This window comes from Limanda limanda, chromosome 15, assembly GCF_963576545.1.
Source record: "Limanda limanda chromosome 15, fLimLim1.1, whole genome shotgun sequence".
NCBI classification, from domain to species: domain Eukaryota; kingdom Metazoa; phylum Chordata; class Actinopteri; order Pleuronectiformes; family Pleuronectidae; genus Limanda; species Limanda limanda.
Window position 1 is genome coordinate 7,958,161 of NC_083650.1, and position 16,386 is coordinate 7,974,546.

Sequence of the window (16,386 nt, forward strand, 5' to 3'; positions counted from 1 at the left end):
CTAGTTGAATTCCACTGATCAAACTATTGTTTTAAAACTACAAACAAACGCCGAAAATGTTATTTACACCCAGCGTTAAGTTTTGTGTTCCGACTCTCACACCCCTTCTGAGTTGGTACGGTCCGCCGTGGTCCTCCCTCCAGGCATTTACGATGCTCGTGCTCCTTTTTTATTTTATTATTATTTTTATGCTTTTCATGGATGTTAATGGTGCAAATATCTGCAGCTTCGTGTGAGGGAAAGACTGTGGTGAAGTTATTTTTATAAAGTTGAGTATTCCATATTCATCCTCATTAAATTCCAGTTTGATATAACTTTGTTTTTATTAGTTTCCACATCATGTGACCCACTGACTCCAAATCATATCAGATGTTATTGTCACCCTAGACAAATAGGACAAACACCCTTGTATTGTATTTTAGTTTGTTCTCTATTGTTCATGAATATTCATCTTAGAAGTCATATCTTCCTCAATAGCTTTGATGTCATGTGACTTACTGACTGAATCAAATCAGATTTTATTATTACACTGGATAAACAGGACACACCTCTCTTTACTAGATTTCAGTGTTTTTAATATTTATATGAATATTCACACTTTACCCAAAACTTCTCAGGGGACTCACCCACTGACTCCAACATAAACAAGATTTCATCAATGCCCAAGGTAAATAAAACACAACATTTTTTTTTTATGTATTCTATCAATCCATCTATTTTGAAAGTATATTCAAAAGTAAAACAAATTTTAAAAACTATTGCTTCTGTGTCAGTGGAAAAGCCTGATTTACACTAGCCACAAACAAGTTGCCAATATTGAATGTCACTTCCTCATTCCCTTCTCTGTTTACTTTAATCAGTGACCCGGTTTAGAAAATGAATGGGCATATTTATTGTGTTATATATATGTAGAAATATTACTGAAAAGGTAGGAAATGCTTGGAAAGAGTAAAAGTCTTTCCCAAACCCACATTGGCTCTGCTGCCATGGAAAACTCCACTGCTACACGGTGGAGTAATCCAACCAATCCACCGAAATCCTATTAGGAGACCTTCAAAGGAGTTTCCAGGGAGATGGAGTGAAAGAAAACACATAAATATTTGCAGTATCACACTCGAGAGGTTGAAATGAAAGTGCGGTAGTCATGCTGGTAGGGCAGCCAGTGGGCTGTGGCATTGAGTCTAAACCCATAGGTTAACATTATGAGTGGAATAAGAGTGCAGCTTCAAAAACATGTGCCAACCCCTGAAAGCCAAAGTGCTGACAGTAGTAAATGTTCTGTACAAGCTCAGTTCACCTTGGGAAGATGCAGAGTAAAAGTTGTATTTTTTCTTTGCGGTGGACGGTAATAAAACTCTTTTAAAGATGACATTAAGAAGTGGATCCGACCCCCCTCTTCGTTGAAGGGAAGCCAGTTTGACTTCCTGAATGAGTCTACACATCCTGTAAATCCACATTTTCACATTAACAGACGATGTCCTGATCCAACACAGTGTCACCAGAACATTACTCAGACGCTGCACATCAACATCCGCAGGACTCCATGATGACTTTGTAAGCATAAATATCCTGTATTCCGCAACTACTTTGAAATAGATTATTTTTTTGAGTAATTTGTTTTGAATATTGCAGGATCCATTATTAGGAATGAGTCATAGAAAAACTGACCAAAAAAGTGTGGTGTAGTCCTTATCTTAGCAACAGCAAGGTAAGGCAAATGAATGGGCCACAGCATATTCAACTTTAATACATATTAATATCTCATGCCACTCACAGAGCTGCCTGATGAGACGTTTAAAAGACAGCGGGAGTGAAAGTTGACACAAGCAAAGAAAATGATGTTTTACTGAGCTGGAGCTCAACAGAGGAGATTTCACTTCATGGGAAAATGTGTGTGAGAGCTGTAAACTGGGGCATATTATGCACATCCAGGCAGGATATCCAGCGCCTTGTAAAATTCCAGGCAGTAATTCTTGTAAAGCTCGCATGTGTTTACTCAACAGCGTGCCTCAGCATCGATGGCTCCCATTGGGCCACTAGCCCGGCCTGCAATTAGGATCCAGAGCTTGGCAGTTATTAATGATGCCATTGAGAGAGGAAATGGCAGACAAGCTCCTCTGCTCGCAGATGCCACGGCCTCTTGTTTATTCATTATGTCAGAAGTTCTTAATCATGGTCCCTGAGACCCCAAGCTCTGCTGGATTCTAGTTTAGCCAATTAGGTAGGAGGCTATTTTTCACATGAGATGAAAGATGAATGCAATTAAGTGCCTGGTAAGACAGAACAGTGGTTGTCAAATATGTGGGCCAGGACACCCAACAGGAACATTGTTAAGTCATTTAAGGGCTTTCACAATGATTTATGAAATAGGGAAACATGCAAGGTACTTTTGTTTAGCCCCCTCCCCCATTTGTGGCCTCAAGGTCTGTGATAATTACTCAAATCAAACAAACAAAGGCAGGATAAGAGTCTGGCTGACTTGTTACCACAAATATCCTCAGGAAAGCTACGTTACAGTCAAACAAGTGTCAGTGGGTGCACAGAGACGAAGGGCACACATATTGTGAAAGTCTCCTAATGCCACGGACCTGGAAAACATCAAGGGCCTCCGAGAACTTCTGTTAATCAGACGTAAAAGGTTTCATGTGGAAGCATTTCTTGTTACACAAAATCAGTTTATCTCAGTGTCAGCTGTTTGAGTTTACATCATGTTATTTAAGAACACCTCCAATGTGAGTTTAATAATCTTCAGTGACAAAATGACATCTTGGTTTTGTAACAGTTTTGAAAGCAGCAGATATAAAATGACTTCAGGATGATTTCTGGAAGATTATATGAGAAGCTGCTCAGGACATCAACAACAGTATACAAACATTCTTGGAACTGAAATTGGATTTTACAACTCATCTTGAGAATTGCATAAACATCCCAGATGGTTAAAGACTGTGGATCAGTATTAACTTAATACATCAGAACCCAAACTGTCTCCATGTTTTTAGAATCCTGCGTTATAAGATCTTGTATTACAAATATCTTGCACAGATATTACATTATCAATTCCTCTGATAAATAGAAAAAAATAAACAGGATTCAAATTCTTTGGGGACGTGTAAATCATTGCACTCGCTTGAAGATGAGTGCTGACACAGTGTTTCCCCTTTGGCCTCCAAACTGGAAACTGGGTGTTGGCAACTCCTGTACAAACTCAAATCCTGAGAGGCAACACAGAAGAAAAAGAAGTACAGGTTAAGACATGTGCATTATGCAAACTACCAGTACATCAACATGCAAATTTTCTTACACACAGATTAACTAAAATCTCCTCTTGCAGACACTAGCTACAAAGTGTTAGGGAGCAAAACTGTGAGTGAGGAACTATCACTCCACCATCTGTGCTGCTTCCTGGGGCCTAGTAAAGACAGGCTGTCTGTGTGACAGATGAGATCTCGCAGCCATTTGGCCCCCTGCAGGCTCTGTGGAGCGACTACACCGAGGTGGGCGACTGAAATGGAAGCTCTCCGAGATTCTGACTTTACGAGGGTGTTGTTGCCTGCAGCTAAACAACCTGCCAGGTAACCGTCATGGTTGTGGAGCCGTGTCCATGCTTCGATTTGAGGGTCAGACAACAAGAACACCCAGATGTGCAAAGGCTTCACATGTCAAACACAAACTGTAAATCACATTGACGCACACCTAAAGAATTGACAAGTGTTTTAACCTAATTAGAACACTGAAAACATGCACCTGGTTTTAAAGAGTATGTAATTCAGGTTAGGTTTATGATTAAATCGGAACCCAATGTGCATTAAAAATAAAACAACTTACAGGAACAAATCAATACGTTTAAAACTAAGTACTTTGCGGTTGTTTAGGTCTAGTACAGCTTGGACAACCACATACTTAACACAAAGTACTTGGAATTTCTCTCACTCAGCAATACTCAATAACACCAATCAAGATAAATGATCAGATTAATAATGGTTATTGTCAGTTTCATTTCACCTTCAGTGAATCTGTGTAGCAGCTGCTCTTTGGTCCAGTTACAGGAAGTGATGGCAAAGAATCCTCTGTCCTTCAGAGCATCTTTTAAAGCCTGGACGTAGAGTTCCTTGCCCTCCTCTGTGTTGTGTGGGTTTAGACTTATCGCATCAAATGTCCCTTTGTCGATGCAGACGTCAAAGTCCTTCAGCTGGCCTTGATGGTTTAAGAAATCCATCACCTAAAATAAAAGACAGAAGTTGAGGAAAAGTTAATCAGTAGAAATACAGTGACTAATGTTTAGTTTGACTCGTTATCCTTAGGGGGAACTATGTTGTTACCTGGACAATAAAAAAATCTTTCAACATCAACCAAGATGAATTTGTTATACCTCGCTGCTTTCCTTTAAAAACGAAATTCCAGCTGTCGACATGACAGCAGTTAATTCTGCGAAAGTTTGCTGCTCTATCGCCAGTGAAAGGAGCCCTTTATCTGGACAGAGGGCAGAGCACCAGATCTCTGGGGTGAGCTCGAGAGCCACATAGTCACAAATCATGGGTCACAAAATTTACGGGGGAGGATTAACAGTGATTCACGGGAGACAGATATGTTGATATATTGATGCAGCTGACCTGAGTTCAATCTGAGTGTGACCCTAAAAACAGAAAAACTGGGAAGACGTGGAAGGAACGTATAAAAGGGAAAGTGTCACACAGAGTAGGGCGTGACGAATGGAAATAGAGAGGGGGCTTGACGTAGGTTTGAGAGTGAGAGTGACCTTTGAGGTAAAGACCTGATGAGAACACTTTTATAATGTGGCTGCGTGTGCACACAGTCATTTTGAAACTCTGCAGTTGTGGAAAAAGATGCCAACGTAGTTTCTTTCTCCCTCACACACACACTGTGCTTCCCTTGTCCAAGTAAGGTCAATATTGACTTCAATGGCAGGCTTTAGGCACAAGCAAAACCCACACTGTCATCAACGTGTTACGCATATAACATATATGCAACCGCAACATGCGATCCGGGAAGGAGAACTCACTTATCACAGCCCTGATTGACCGGCCAGCATTTATAAAGTGTTTTTCTTGCATATATATGTTAGTAGATATGTTGCCACTTCATCTGGGGGTTTGAAGCAGGTTAATCTGAATGGTGGGCAGACTTCCAACACCTTCAGGTCCGTCTTACTCTCCTGCGTGGTAAACACAGAAGAGGTTCCTCTCACCTTCCAGGAACCAATAGTCGGTCAGAGCATGCCGAAAGCTGGATTGTATCACAGGCCCTCCAGAATGAAAGGGATTAATTTTACTCTATGGGATATTAGTACATCCAGATGCACTCAAATATTATGTTGAAGCACTTACAAATAGACGATTGGCTTTTTTCGGTTCAAAGTGAATCTGCCATCTTCTCAATCATCAGCATTCTGCTGGGCACTTTCACATGAAGACACACATTTCAATGCACACCATGTCAGTGTTGTCGTGTTTGCTACAAAACCCACAAACCTTCAAATCCCGGTTTGAAAGTAGATGTGGTCGATTTTTATTTCCAGCCGTCAGTCACTTCTTACCTAATAAGCATGTGAACCCCTGTGGCCACTAAATGGATTATCCTACTGGTGTGACAGAAGATCATACAGTTTTAATGACAAACACGTCTGAACCCACCTTTAAGGTGACATCTGTCAAGTCCTCCGCCCGCAGAACATTTCTGGCCAATTCCACTGAAGCTGGAGAATAATCTATACCCGACAGGTTCCTGTAGCCGTGTTTGGCCTGGCAGTAAAAAAAAAACAAAAAAAAACACAGCAAATGAAAAAAGCAGTTAATCAACAGTTGCAGAAATGTGTGAGAAGACTCAAAGTGCTTTTTGAAGTAGGTCATCACAGCAGACCTTCAGCAGTGCAAGCATATTTCCACTTAACCCCTTGTGGTGTTTCTTCATGCAGATGGCATTTGGTTGTAAGATTTCTGCTTTTTCTTGAACACAGTGGTGGCAACAATGTGTACCTCCATTATTCATTTCCCTGTTGTGGAGATGTTGCTATGATTCTGTGATTTGCTGTAATCTTTTGGGAATTTATCATTTATAAACACAACATGTAAATCAGTAGTTTTCAGGTAGTTTCACACCAGTTCAACTAAAAAGGCTCCATTTCCGGTGCCAATGTCCAGAATGGCAGCGTTTTCGGGGATCTCAGCTCTCTCCATCCACCGCAGCACACGGCTCATGCTTTCCTCACCGAACCTGACAACAAGACGGAAACACACAGACGTCAGTGACAAGATGGGACATACAAATAAAAACAAATAAGAAATAAAAAACAAACAAGCAAATAAGAAAACGTGTTTTCTTTCAGCTTGTCTTCCTGTTAAAAAAACTTGAGCCGTTTTCAGACATTAAACACTGTCTCCAGCAGATCAGCACCCGTGTTAGTCCTTATAGCCAAAAGCTCTCGGATCTCAGTGTCTTTCCAAGTTGCCCTCTTCGTCAATGTCTCTTATGTGTATGGCACATCACTTTCATCCTTAGATGTTTGTATTCTTTTAGAATTTTACAGCTTTGCCTCCCTTGCTTGTTAGAAATGTCCTGAGCGAGCCCACTTGCTCTCTGCGAATCCTCCGGCTAATCTCCTGCTGTATTCTCACATGGGAATTTTTACAACAGGATAAACTCTGGAGAATGTCCGCAGCAACTGGCTTGGCCCTTTATGATCTCACGTACAATCCTATCTGGATAACTTCAGGGGATTGTGCAGAGTTCATTGCATGTCTGGGAGCAACTGTCCAGTAGGCGAGGAGTCGACAGCAGGTTGTGATCTTCACTTCAGGGCCACCGTAGTTCTCTGCATGCTTACCATATTTCACCAACATCCCCAATGTCTTTGAACGTCTCCAGTTCTTTCTCGTAGGCATCGTCCCAACTGCAGAAGAAGCATATACAGTCTGTGAGAAGAAGACAGGTCACTGACAGCTCAGGCACATGTGACACATTGCTTTACACCGGAAACATGACATGTCGTGCTGCAACGAATATAAATCTGTGCATTTATTTCAGATAAACTTCAAGCGAAGGTTGAGGAAAACAGTTGAAGCTACATGCGTTAGCTTTGTTGTTGTTGTCCCTCGTAGCAGTGGAGCTCTGACAGCAACAACCAAAACACCGGAAGCTAACATTAGCAGCGGATCTCAGTCCCGACACTTACTGCTCCTTCGTCCCCAGCTTGGATGATCCAAAGTCGTTATCCGAGCATTTGTTTCCCGGGTCTGTGGCGTCTCCACATCCACGCGTGTCCTCCATGCTGGTGGTGGAAACCCTCCGCCTACACTTCCCGTGAGACCTTGCGGTTCAGGAGCGTGCCTGCAACCGCGGGGCGGGGGGGCATCGGGCTGGACAGGGATGTTTCCAACATGGCGGCATCCATTTCAGGTTATACTTTTAGTTCTGTGTGTTATCACAGCGCCAACAGCAACTCCGACCATGTGAGTATCCGCATCCATGTTGACGAGCTAACCGGGCAGCGGCTGCTACAGGGGAGGGGGGCTCGGGGACGTGTGAGTCCATCCACCGGCGCCATTAGTTTGTGTTGTTTTCCAGTGTCATCATCCTGTTGCTGGCTAGCTAGCATCGGTCCCGTCTATTCACCGGCGGGCTGGGGTTTAATCACAGTGTGTCGCTTCGGTAACATGAAGGCAGGGCTGGTCATTTTAACATGTTCACGTCAGACAGGGGTTCATTACCAACTCATAGCATTAGCAACAAATAGCTGTGAACGCGAACAGCTGCTGTATTATCACAGGAACGCTGCCTGGAAAGTTTGTGTTCCAGGAACTAGTCAGTTAGCTACTTAGCATGCTAGCTAAGTCACCAAGTCAAGTGACTTCCGTGTGTCGGGGCTTCCAACATCTATGCCCCCCCACCCCACATGACATCTGATATCAGGTCGGTGTCTCAACAAGTGCAAGACGTCAACACAGCACATTTTCATACAAGGAGTCAGAAAGCACTTTAGTTTTTCTTGTTTCAGCTGAGCTAAGACGGCTAATGTCAGTAGCATGAAAGTCAACACAGTTCAGCAAAGTGACGTAGTGTACGTGTGTGTTATCACTGTGATTGAATTGTTGTGTTGCTCTGGTTCGCTAGTTGCGGAGGGATCGTGCGGGAGAATCACCTTGCGATAAAGTGAAATAACTATGCTAACGTTAGCACTGTTTACATCTGTGGGGGGAGTTGTTGCTTTCGAGTTCACCGGCATTCCTGACATAAGCCGGTGACTGTTGAGCAAGGCAGCACCGTGTCAACCAGCCGCTGTCAGCTGTCAGTGTTGTAAACAACTTACATAATACCCAGAAGCAAAGCTGATCTGTTGTTTTTTAAAGTTATATCAATGAAGGAATGTGTTGATTCAGTTTTTGATACTTATATGAAGCTTTCATCTGCCTTTATTCTGAATCATGATCACATATTACTTCAGTGAAGGGGTGCAGCTAATACCTGTTTTTAATTGGTTGATCATTTATTGATTTTGTTCTATAAAATCAGTTTTCTCTGTAAAAAATATTTACAAATCTCTGTCAAAATATAATCACACTAAATACTATTTATACTATGTATACCAATACATTTAGGTAGGTCTTAATCATGTTAATGTACATTTAATATTCAATATTTACTAAAACCTCTAATTTATACGAAATGTTACTTATTCTGGCCCCACCGATAATCCTTCTTATCCGTTGTTTTTGCCATACATGTTAAATTGTATTAATTGTGGTCTTCAATAGTCTTAAAATATGTTGTTGAAACCTACAGAACCATGTTTTGAAAGTGTTTGACCAAACGTCATAAAATCTAAACATTAGTTATTCTAAGACTGAGAAAGGTACAAATTCCACATTTTAAATCCGTAACCGGAATAATTTTGTCATTTTTGCTTGAACCAAGTCATTGATTAGCGAAATTGGTGTTACTTACTCTTCTGTTAAGCAACTAATTGTTTAATGCACTCATTGTTTCAGGTCTACAATAATGTCCTAACCACTTTTTTAAATGTATTTGCATAGGAGGGCTTCCTATTAGGAGATGTAAGGCAAGAAGAGACTGTCAGCATTAGTGACACACAGATCAGCACTGCAGAGCTGATCCAGGTAGTAGGTAAGCCCTAAAACATTTAAAACATAAACTCTGTGGCATCCAAAACATGAAGTAGCAGCTGGTTAGTGTTTTTAACAACAAGTTAAGAGTATGTGCAGGGAAAAAAAACGGTTGCCTCTGAAACCTTTTGCACCATTTCACATTTTTTTCATTTTACAGCAACATGTAATACAAGGTCTGTTAAAGCTCCTGTACACTCATGGTCCACCCACAACGTGTTCTCACTTATGTTGCTTAACAGCTCTTCCTGAGACTGTGTAGGCGTGTGCAGTACAGACTGAAATACCCTGCTCTGTAATTTAGTCACATCTATTAGAGAAGGCTTTTATCATTTTCAGAAGTACATACCTTTTGCTGATGTCTGGTATTTCCCCTCATAGCAGTGCCAAAGCTTTCTCTTTAGTGTCAGTAAAGCCATTGACCAATTGGGACATCTTTTACATTAACTAAAACTAAAAGCTTGTGCAACATGATCAGGAACAGAAGGCTAACACTATGTTTTTAGCCATATACTGTAATTTGCAGGTTTTATAAAGAAGATCATAGTGTAAATGACAACAAGTTGCAGGCCTGTGTAGTGAATTTGGGTTGCTGGGATACACTTTGAAGTACATTTTGATTCTGCCTTTAAATATGGTCAGTTATAATTCTATATTATTGAAACCTTTGTCAATATTTGTTCCCAACAGAAATCCAAAACCATGTTGCTTGTGCACAATTGTTTAGGTAAGATATGAGATTTTTCTCTTACTTCTATTACTGTCGGCCATCATCAATGCATATTGTTTATACCATTCTTAAACAAATATTGTTTTAGGGAAACAGAAATGCATGTCCAACAAAATTTGCAATTATAGTTTAATTTGAGAAACTCCCTGACATAAAAAAGGTTAGTAAGTTAAAGTGGCATTTTTTAAGAGTTATTGGGCTCTTTGTGCATTTATTATTACGCAGTAAAAAAACAGTGCCTGTTTGCAGAGAAGTAGTTTACATGGATACATCAGTTACATTTATCAAACTGAGCACAGACTGAATTAAGTAAACATTGGACAGTAGATGGCTCCACCTGACAAGACTGAGTAGAGTCTCACATGATGAGTACGAGTTGATACTCATGATGATTCAGCTTGAAATGACTGGTGTATGTTTTTTCTCCTCATCAGCTTTTATGACTACGCAGGCAAAATCAGTGAAGAAAATCTCAACAAAATCCTTAAAGATAGGCGGAAAGTGAGTTCATGTTTTTGCTTGTCATTTCAACATACATTGTGATTGATGGCCTGTGAAATTTTAGTTATGTCTTCTTGATGCTTTTAAGCCAATGCTGCCCTAAAATAAACCCTAATAAATCAGACGTTTATTAGAAAACAAAATTTGTTTTAATTTCTGCCTTATTGTAAACTGAAATTGTGTTTGTTGCTTTTGAAAATATCAATTGAATTGTGGAAATTTCCTGATTTATACATTTGGCTTCAAATACAGCATCATTCTACTAAATGTGCCATTTCATTGAAATGTATGTGTTACATTTCCATACTGAAACATCGATTGGTAGCTCTACAGGTTTCATAATGTTGTGGACAGTTTCTTAGTGTCATTATTAGTACATTATTGTTTCTAGTTTCTCCTAAACTCAGTTGAACTAGCCAAACTTTATAGGATAAACCACATTTTAAAAGATTTGTTTTGCTGCTCATGTAGAACGTCATTGGCTGGTACCGGTTCCGGAGGAACACACAACAACAGATGTCTTTCAGGGAACAGATCATCCACAAACAGCTGACTCAGCTGCTTGGTGTGCCCGACCTCGTCTTCCTTCTTTTCAGCTTCATCTCCACTGCCAACAGCTCCACGCATGCACTGGAGTATGTGCTCTTTAGACCTAGCCGCAGGTGAGGATGATAGAACATTCACACAGCCACACACTCTCCAGATATTGATTTACACAGAAACACTAAAGATTATTTTCTATATCTAAGTTCCTTCTGTGCAGAAATACTAAAGAATGATAGGTATCCTGGCCAAAATTAAATCAGTGGAAATTCATTATGTGAAGCAGTGTCTTTATCAATGTCTTTTAAATACTCTTTGTTTCTGAAATCAGTTAAATTCATTAAGTCTGTGGTCTCATGTTTACTTGCATGAATTACATGCAATCATTTCAGCTTCATAAATCGTCAAGAAAAGAAGTGCTTCATAAATTGAATCAGTGAAAGCAAAGAAATACATTTTAGTTTTTTAAATAGTAATAGTATGTAGTAATATAGTAGTTGTGTTAACTGGTTATTTCCCCTTAGCAGGTACAACCAGAGGATCACCCTCACAATCCCAAACCTTGGCAACACAAGCCAGCAGGAATACAAAGTCTCCTCTGTTCCCAACACCTCAATAAACTATGCCAAGGTCATCAAAGAGCATGGGTAAGGTCTGGACTCCCACCTTTGTGTGGGTGTGGGGTCGGGTGAGAGTTTGCTGCTGTTTTTGGCTCAGGGAGGGTTTAGACAGTCACATGTCCCCTCATTTGTTTGGATTTGCAGCAGCCACCTGTTTTCATCTGACGCCATACTACAGCTTCACCTTGAGGACATGACACATTCAATTCCCTCTCACTGCCCATGCTGGTTCCTCCGCTAATCGGTTGATTCCCTGCCACAAACACTTTTCTGTTTGATGGGGCGCACTGTTGGCAGGGATTTAACCTGGGTCTCTCGGTGGTGTGTAGTTCGAGCACTTTCCTGTTACTCACTTTCTGACCTTCAGTGCAGTTTAAAAACTTGGTTTTAAGGTCCAGGTTTTTACAAGGTTTAGATCAGGGGTAAGGGTTTGCTCATGATGGTTAAAATAAGGGTAAGGGTTGGGTTAGGGTTAGGGAATGTCAAAGTGTTTCAAGTACAAGTATGTGCACGTCTGTGTTGCTGTGCCTTGTGTCTAGACATAGACCCACTGGTTCTGTCATAGATAATTTGAATAATATTTTTCATTAAGACTGAAGGTCTCTAACCTTTGAAACTCAACTTTTACCTCAGCTAATTCAGCAGATATTTTAAATCCAGTGACATCCAGTGGATATTGTGTTTTTAAAGAGCATATTTGGTGAGCTTGTACTGTGTGATATCATGTATTAATGATTCACTGAGTGTATGTGTTGTGAAATATTTCCCCAGGGCTGAATTCTTTGACAAAGATGGTGTGATGAAGGATATAAGAACAATATTTCAAGTCTACAGTGCACTACAAGATAAACTGCAGGTGAGTGAAATGACATGAAAAAGTTTTATCGCAAGATGACTGACATGAAAATACTCTTTTGACTTTTCTCTAGTATGTGACTTTTTCACCATTGTGTCTTCTTTTTAGGCTGTGTGTGGGGAAGTAGAACAAAGTGAACGTGTGAAGGAGAAAATTCAAGAGGATGTAAATAAACTCAAAGAACAAATTGCTCTCAGGAAACGTAAGACGGCAGAGGAGGAGAGAAGTACGTACCTGTTTTGAATTCTATGAACTGGAAGTATGGCTTTGAACTTGAAATTTGTGTGTATGCTGATTTAATAATTTGAAATACAAATTGACTTAAGCTCAATAGCAAACAAGAAATATCAAGCAGCATGTGCATTAGTTCTTTTGAGTTACTCCATTTCCTACAAGGCCTTTTAAAATATTTGATGAACACCCAGTCAAACTTGATTTACTGTGAATTTATTAACAGTCAACAAAAGCCTTCACAAGCTTTAACCTAGCACAACCGTTTTTTTTTACCAGTTACATCTGTTATTTCCACAGAGCTCCAGGAAGCCCAAAATGCAGATTCCCATTCCACTCCGGAGGAGAACACAGAACCTTCTGAAGTTTCCCTTCTGTCTAGAATGACCTTCCACACACCCTCCGCCCCGGAGCGGCCCAGTACCTCACCTAACCCACCATCGTATGCTGACCTCTTGATCCAGGATGACTCTCTGCCCTCCTCCTCCTCCCCGCCTACCAATGCTGCTCTACTGCCCCGGCCCCAAGCTGTGGGCTCCCCAGGACACCCCACCCCTGGTCCACTGGGGATGGGCCTCGGGCTGGGCCTGGGTCTCGGTGCCAGCTCCAACCCTGTCACCATTCCCAGCACCCCATACCTTGGCAATGGTGACGGATCAAGCTCTGACTCATTGGACAGACAAGCTGCAGGGCAGGAAGATGACGACGATGAAGAAGATGAAGACAGTAGCGAATATGAGAACTTAGTGAGTGAAGCAGCTCACCTGCCAATGGTCGCTGCCAGCGTTTTAGCTCAAGGCCGACCAGCTGCCCTCAGTCCTGATGGGGACGCTCGTGGCTCACAGACCACATAGAAACATGCCACAGGGCGTGTGAGGGACACACTTAAGTGACGCACCTTGAGAGGTGGGCATCTCAAGCAATCAAAGATAGACAGATATAGACAAAAGAAGTGCCAGTCCTGAAAGTGAAAGGCATGCGCAGGTGGTGTCACTGTGTGTATTTCTTCTTGTCTTAGTCTGATCTCCATTTTATGTGGAAACCTTGCCAAGATTTGCAGGCTCACCAGGTGTGTGTGTGGGGGGGGATTCATCTGTTTTCATTTGTTCTTTTTTGAATGGGGTTTGGTCTGGGTCCTTGTTTCAGTGTGTCTGGTTTCATGGTTAGAAGTGGATATTACAACACAATGTACGCCAACTGGTTGGCAATCCAGCTCCCTAAAAGACAGATCCTTCTCTTTGTTTCTTCTTTTTGTTTCACATTTGCATCACAAACTCTTGAGCACCCTCTCTTGCATTACCTATTGCACTTTTTTGCCATCTTTTAAACAAACCATCCAAGAAAAGCAATGGAAGAATATTCTGCGGCCTTCGAGTGACTTTTTTTTTTCATGAAGTAGGCAAATGGTTGTTAACTTTTTATTTTTAAATTTGAAGAAAGAAATATATGTGTAACTCGTTTTATTTTGTTTCCGTCTCTAATCATACATTTAGCTTATTTAAATAGATTTCAAACAAAATTTACTTGCCACTTCTATTATGGGTGCTTTACATAAACATATATATAAATATATTTTGTCACATTAGCAGTTAATCTAATTTGATTGACACGAATGTCAAAGTTTAGTTCTTCATGGATAACACTGAAATTGTATGCGCTTTGCTGCACTTAACAAAATTTAAGATTTCTTTATTAATGTGCTATACCAATGCTGTCATGTTGTGCCACTTGAGTTAGTCCTCCTCCTTGACCACCCTGAGCCAAACTCAGCTCAGCTTTTGTGCGTTGTACAGGGTTCACAGGGCAAACAAGATGTACTATAGCTTTATTAACCAGACGCTTAAGGTTCCCTTCTTCTGCTGCTGCTGCAACACTGAGAACTACCACTTATAAAACTGCATCTGTCTGTTGTTCTTATAAAAACCTGGCTGCTACTTTCACTTCACAGTGCTGGTTGTCTCTAATACTACTGAGCGTGATCATATAACCACTTCAAGCACACTTCTCACTGTCTTGTTCTCTATTAAAGTCCAAACGGAAGGCTGATACCCCCCTGTAGTGTGTGCACTGTAACCTTAGGAACAGAGAGGAGGCGATCACCTTCCTGTCTCGGCATAGTTGTCATCAGACCTCACGTATTCGGACCCGGTTGGGTCAATGTTCTGTGTGTGGACCTGGATAATGTGACGAAACTATTATGACCTTGCTTCAGTGTACAGTGCCTTCCACTCAGGGCAATTTCTATCTGCTCACAGATCACACGTACAGATCTCTCTTGAGGGGTAAAATAATAACAAACTGTTGTGTTTGCAATAATTGACATCCACGCATCCTCCTGTTCCTGTCGACCATGTTGTGTTGTGTTCTGCTTTCAGAACCCGTTCTCCCTTTGTAATGTTGTTGACAGCTTCAAATTGCCCCTACATTGAAAGAGGGCAGCTGTTACTTTGCTCGCTTTAGTATTTGTAACTTGAATTAGAACTGTAAACTAAAGTCATGTGGGAATGTGTTTAGTGAGCAAACACCCGGCAAGGCAAAGTTTTTATAATGAGCATAACAGACTTTTTATTTAATTTTGTATTACCTTTTGGGCCATTTGAAGACAGCTGAGGTGTGGGTTGACACCTTCCTTGCACGGCCTGCTCAGTTCTAAACACTTGTTATTTTCAGCATGGAAAGATGTTTGTACTGCACATGGAGGGTGTCTGACATTGTGATCAGCAGGTTGCACTCGCTTTAGGAATTTAGACATTCTGTCGTGGGAGAAGCTTTGCCTTGTGAACATGCACCGCTTTATTTACATTTGCCTGTTTGTAAGTCATGTCTTTTTTTTCACCTTAGGGTCGTTTCGTTTGCCCTGATGTGTAATTGCCGATGCATCACCGATTGGGAACTGGCACTCCAAATGTTACTTAATAATCACCCAGGGTAACACAATCACACAATGTTAAAAGAAATGACAAAATCCATTTCTAGGACTTTTAGTTTCCTTCGAATACTGGAATAAAATAAGGAAATTAATGATGAATGTATAGTAGACAAGGGAGGGGGTAGCATTTAAACAGCACTTGATATACAAACTAGTCTCATTCGATTGTTGTGGTATAGAGCAGCAGTTCTTCGTGTCGGTCCTCACTCTTAATCCTGCTTCTCGGGCTCTAGATTGCGTTTTATGTCTTACTCTCTGGCATCCTCAGGTGTAACCCTGACTCGAGGGCCGGAATTGAAAACCCTGCAGGGCTCTGGTGCTTGAGGACCACTGGTATGAGAAGACTGTCATTGTTAGAATCCTATACCTATCAAGTTCAAACGGTCATACAAATATACACTCATGTACTCTTACTGTATGGGGGAGGTTGGGTGACCCTTCCTCTTCCTTTACGTACCCTCGTCTGGACTATTGCAACATCAACACCTCCCTGAAGCACAAAGTCCAGTGCACAGCTTAGATCTTCTCAGCTTTTCTCTGGATTTGTGTACTTGACGATCGTAGACACAGGACTTGGTTGGACGAGCACAGAGAATATGGTTTCTGGAACTGGGGAATAATAAATGAGACATGTGTTGCATATGTAACAATATGTGCCTTGGTTTTCTTATTGCCATACATTGGAAAACGAAAAGAGATTTATTGCATTCACTAATATATATATAAATGTATATGGATACATTCATACTGCTAAAATGTATTTTGCAAGATAATTTGTGTAAGATTCTACCTTCTTTCTTACTTGTGCAGAACTCATAGTTACTTTGTAAGCATCGCTC

The 16,386-nt window shown here is 41.0% G+C and overlaps 2 protein-coding genes across 3 annotated transcripts; one reads left to right on the forward strand and one right to left on the reverse strand.

Annotated features, from left to right (window-relative positions):
- Positions 1–2,344: 2,344 nt before the first annotated feature.
- On the reverse strand, positions 2,345–7,296 carry eef1akmt2 (EEF1A lysine methyltransferase 2). The gene is made up of 6 exons (XM_061087178.1): positions 7,190–7,296; positions 6,842–6,907; positions 6,117–6,231; positions 5,652–5,759; positions 4,003–4,219; positions 2,345–3,212 (listed from the first exon to the last, which is right to left on the reverse strand). The coding sequence occupies exons 1-6, from the start codon at positions 7,282–7,284 to the stop codon at positions 3,115–3,117; spliced, it is 699 nt and encodes a 232-aa protein (XP_060943161.1). The 5' UTR covers positions 7,285–7,296; the 3' UTR covers positions 2,345–3,114.
- Positions 7,297–7,385: 89 nt separating this feature from the next.
- abraxas2 (abraxas 2, BRISC complex subunit) lies at positions 7,386–16,199 on the forward strand. Of its 2 annotated transcripts, none has more exons than XM_061087175.1 (9): positions 7,386–7,466; positions 9,048–9,138; positions 9,828–9,864; positions 10,302–10,368; positions 10,840–11,030; positions 11,436–11,558; positions 12,303–12,387; positions 12,496–12,613; positions 12,919–16,199. In XM_061087175.1, the coding sequence occupies exons 1-9, from the start codon at positions 7,395–7,397 to the stop codon at positions 13,470–13,472; spliced, it is 1,338 nt and encodes a 445-aa protein (XP_060943158.1). In that variant the 5' UTR covers positions 7,386–7,394; the 3' UTR covers positions 13,473–16,199. The 2 variants fall into 2 exon arrangements, with proteins under 2 accessions (XP_060943158.1, XP_060943160.1); XM_061087177.1 differs by having other exon boundaries at positions 11,439–11,558.
- Positions 16,200–16,386: the final 187 nt, after the last annotated feature.

Bases quoted from the DNA above. Each gene is read 5' to 3' on its own strand.
- eef1akmt2 (XM_061087178.1), bottom strand. From the start codon at position 7,284: ATGGAGGACACGCGTGGATGTGGAGACGCCACAGACCCGGGAAACAAA. The intron at 5,760-6,116 runs GTGTGAAACTAC...TTTTACTGCCAG, and splicing joins GAGCCTTTTTAGTTGAACTG to GCCAAACACGGCTACAGGAA. The intron at 4,220-5,651 runs GTGGGTTCAGAC...CTTTTATTTTAG, and splicing joins TGACAGATGTCACCTTAAAG to GTGATGGATTTCTTAAACCA.
- abraxas2 (XM_061087175.1), top strand. From the start codon at position 7,395: ATGGCGGCATCCATTTCAGGTTATACTTTTAGTTCTGTGTGTTATCAC. The intron at 9,139-9,827 runs GTAAGCCCTAAA...TGTTCCCAACAG, and splicing joins AGAGCTGATCCAGGTAGTAG to AAATCCAAAACCATGTTGCT. The intron at 12,614-12,918 runs GTACGTACCTGT...TTATTTCCACAG, and splicing joins GACGGCAGAGGAGGAGAGAA to AGCTCCAGGAAGCCCAAAAT.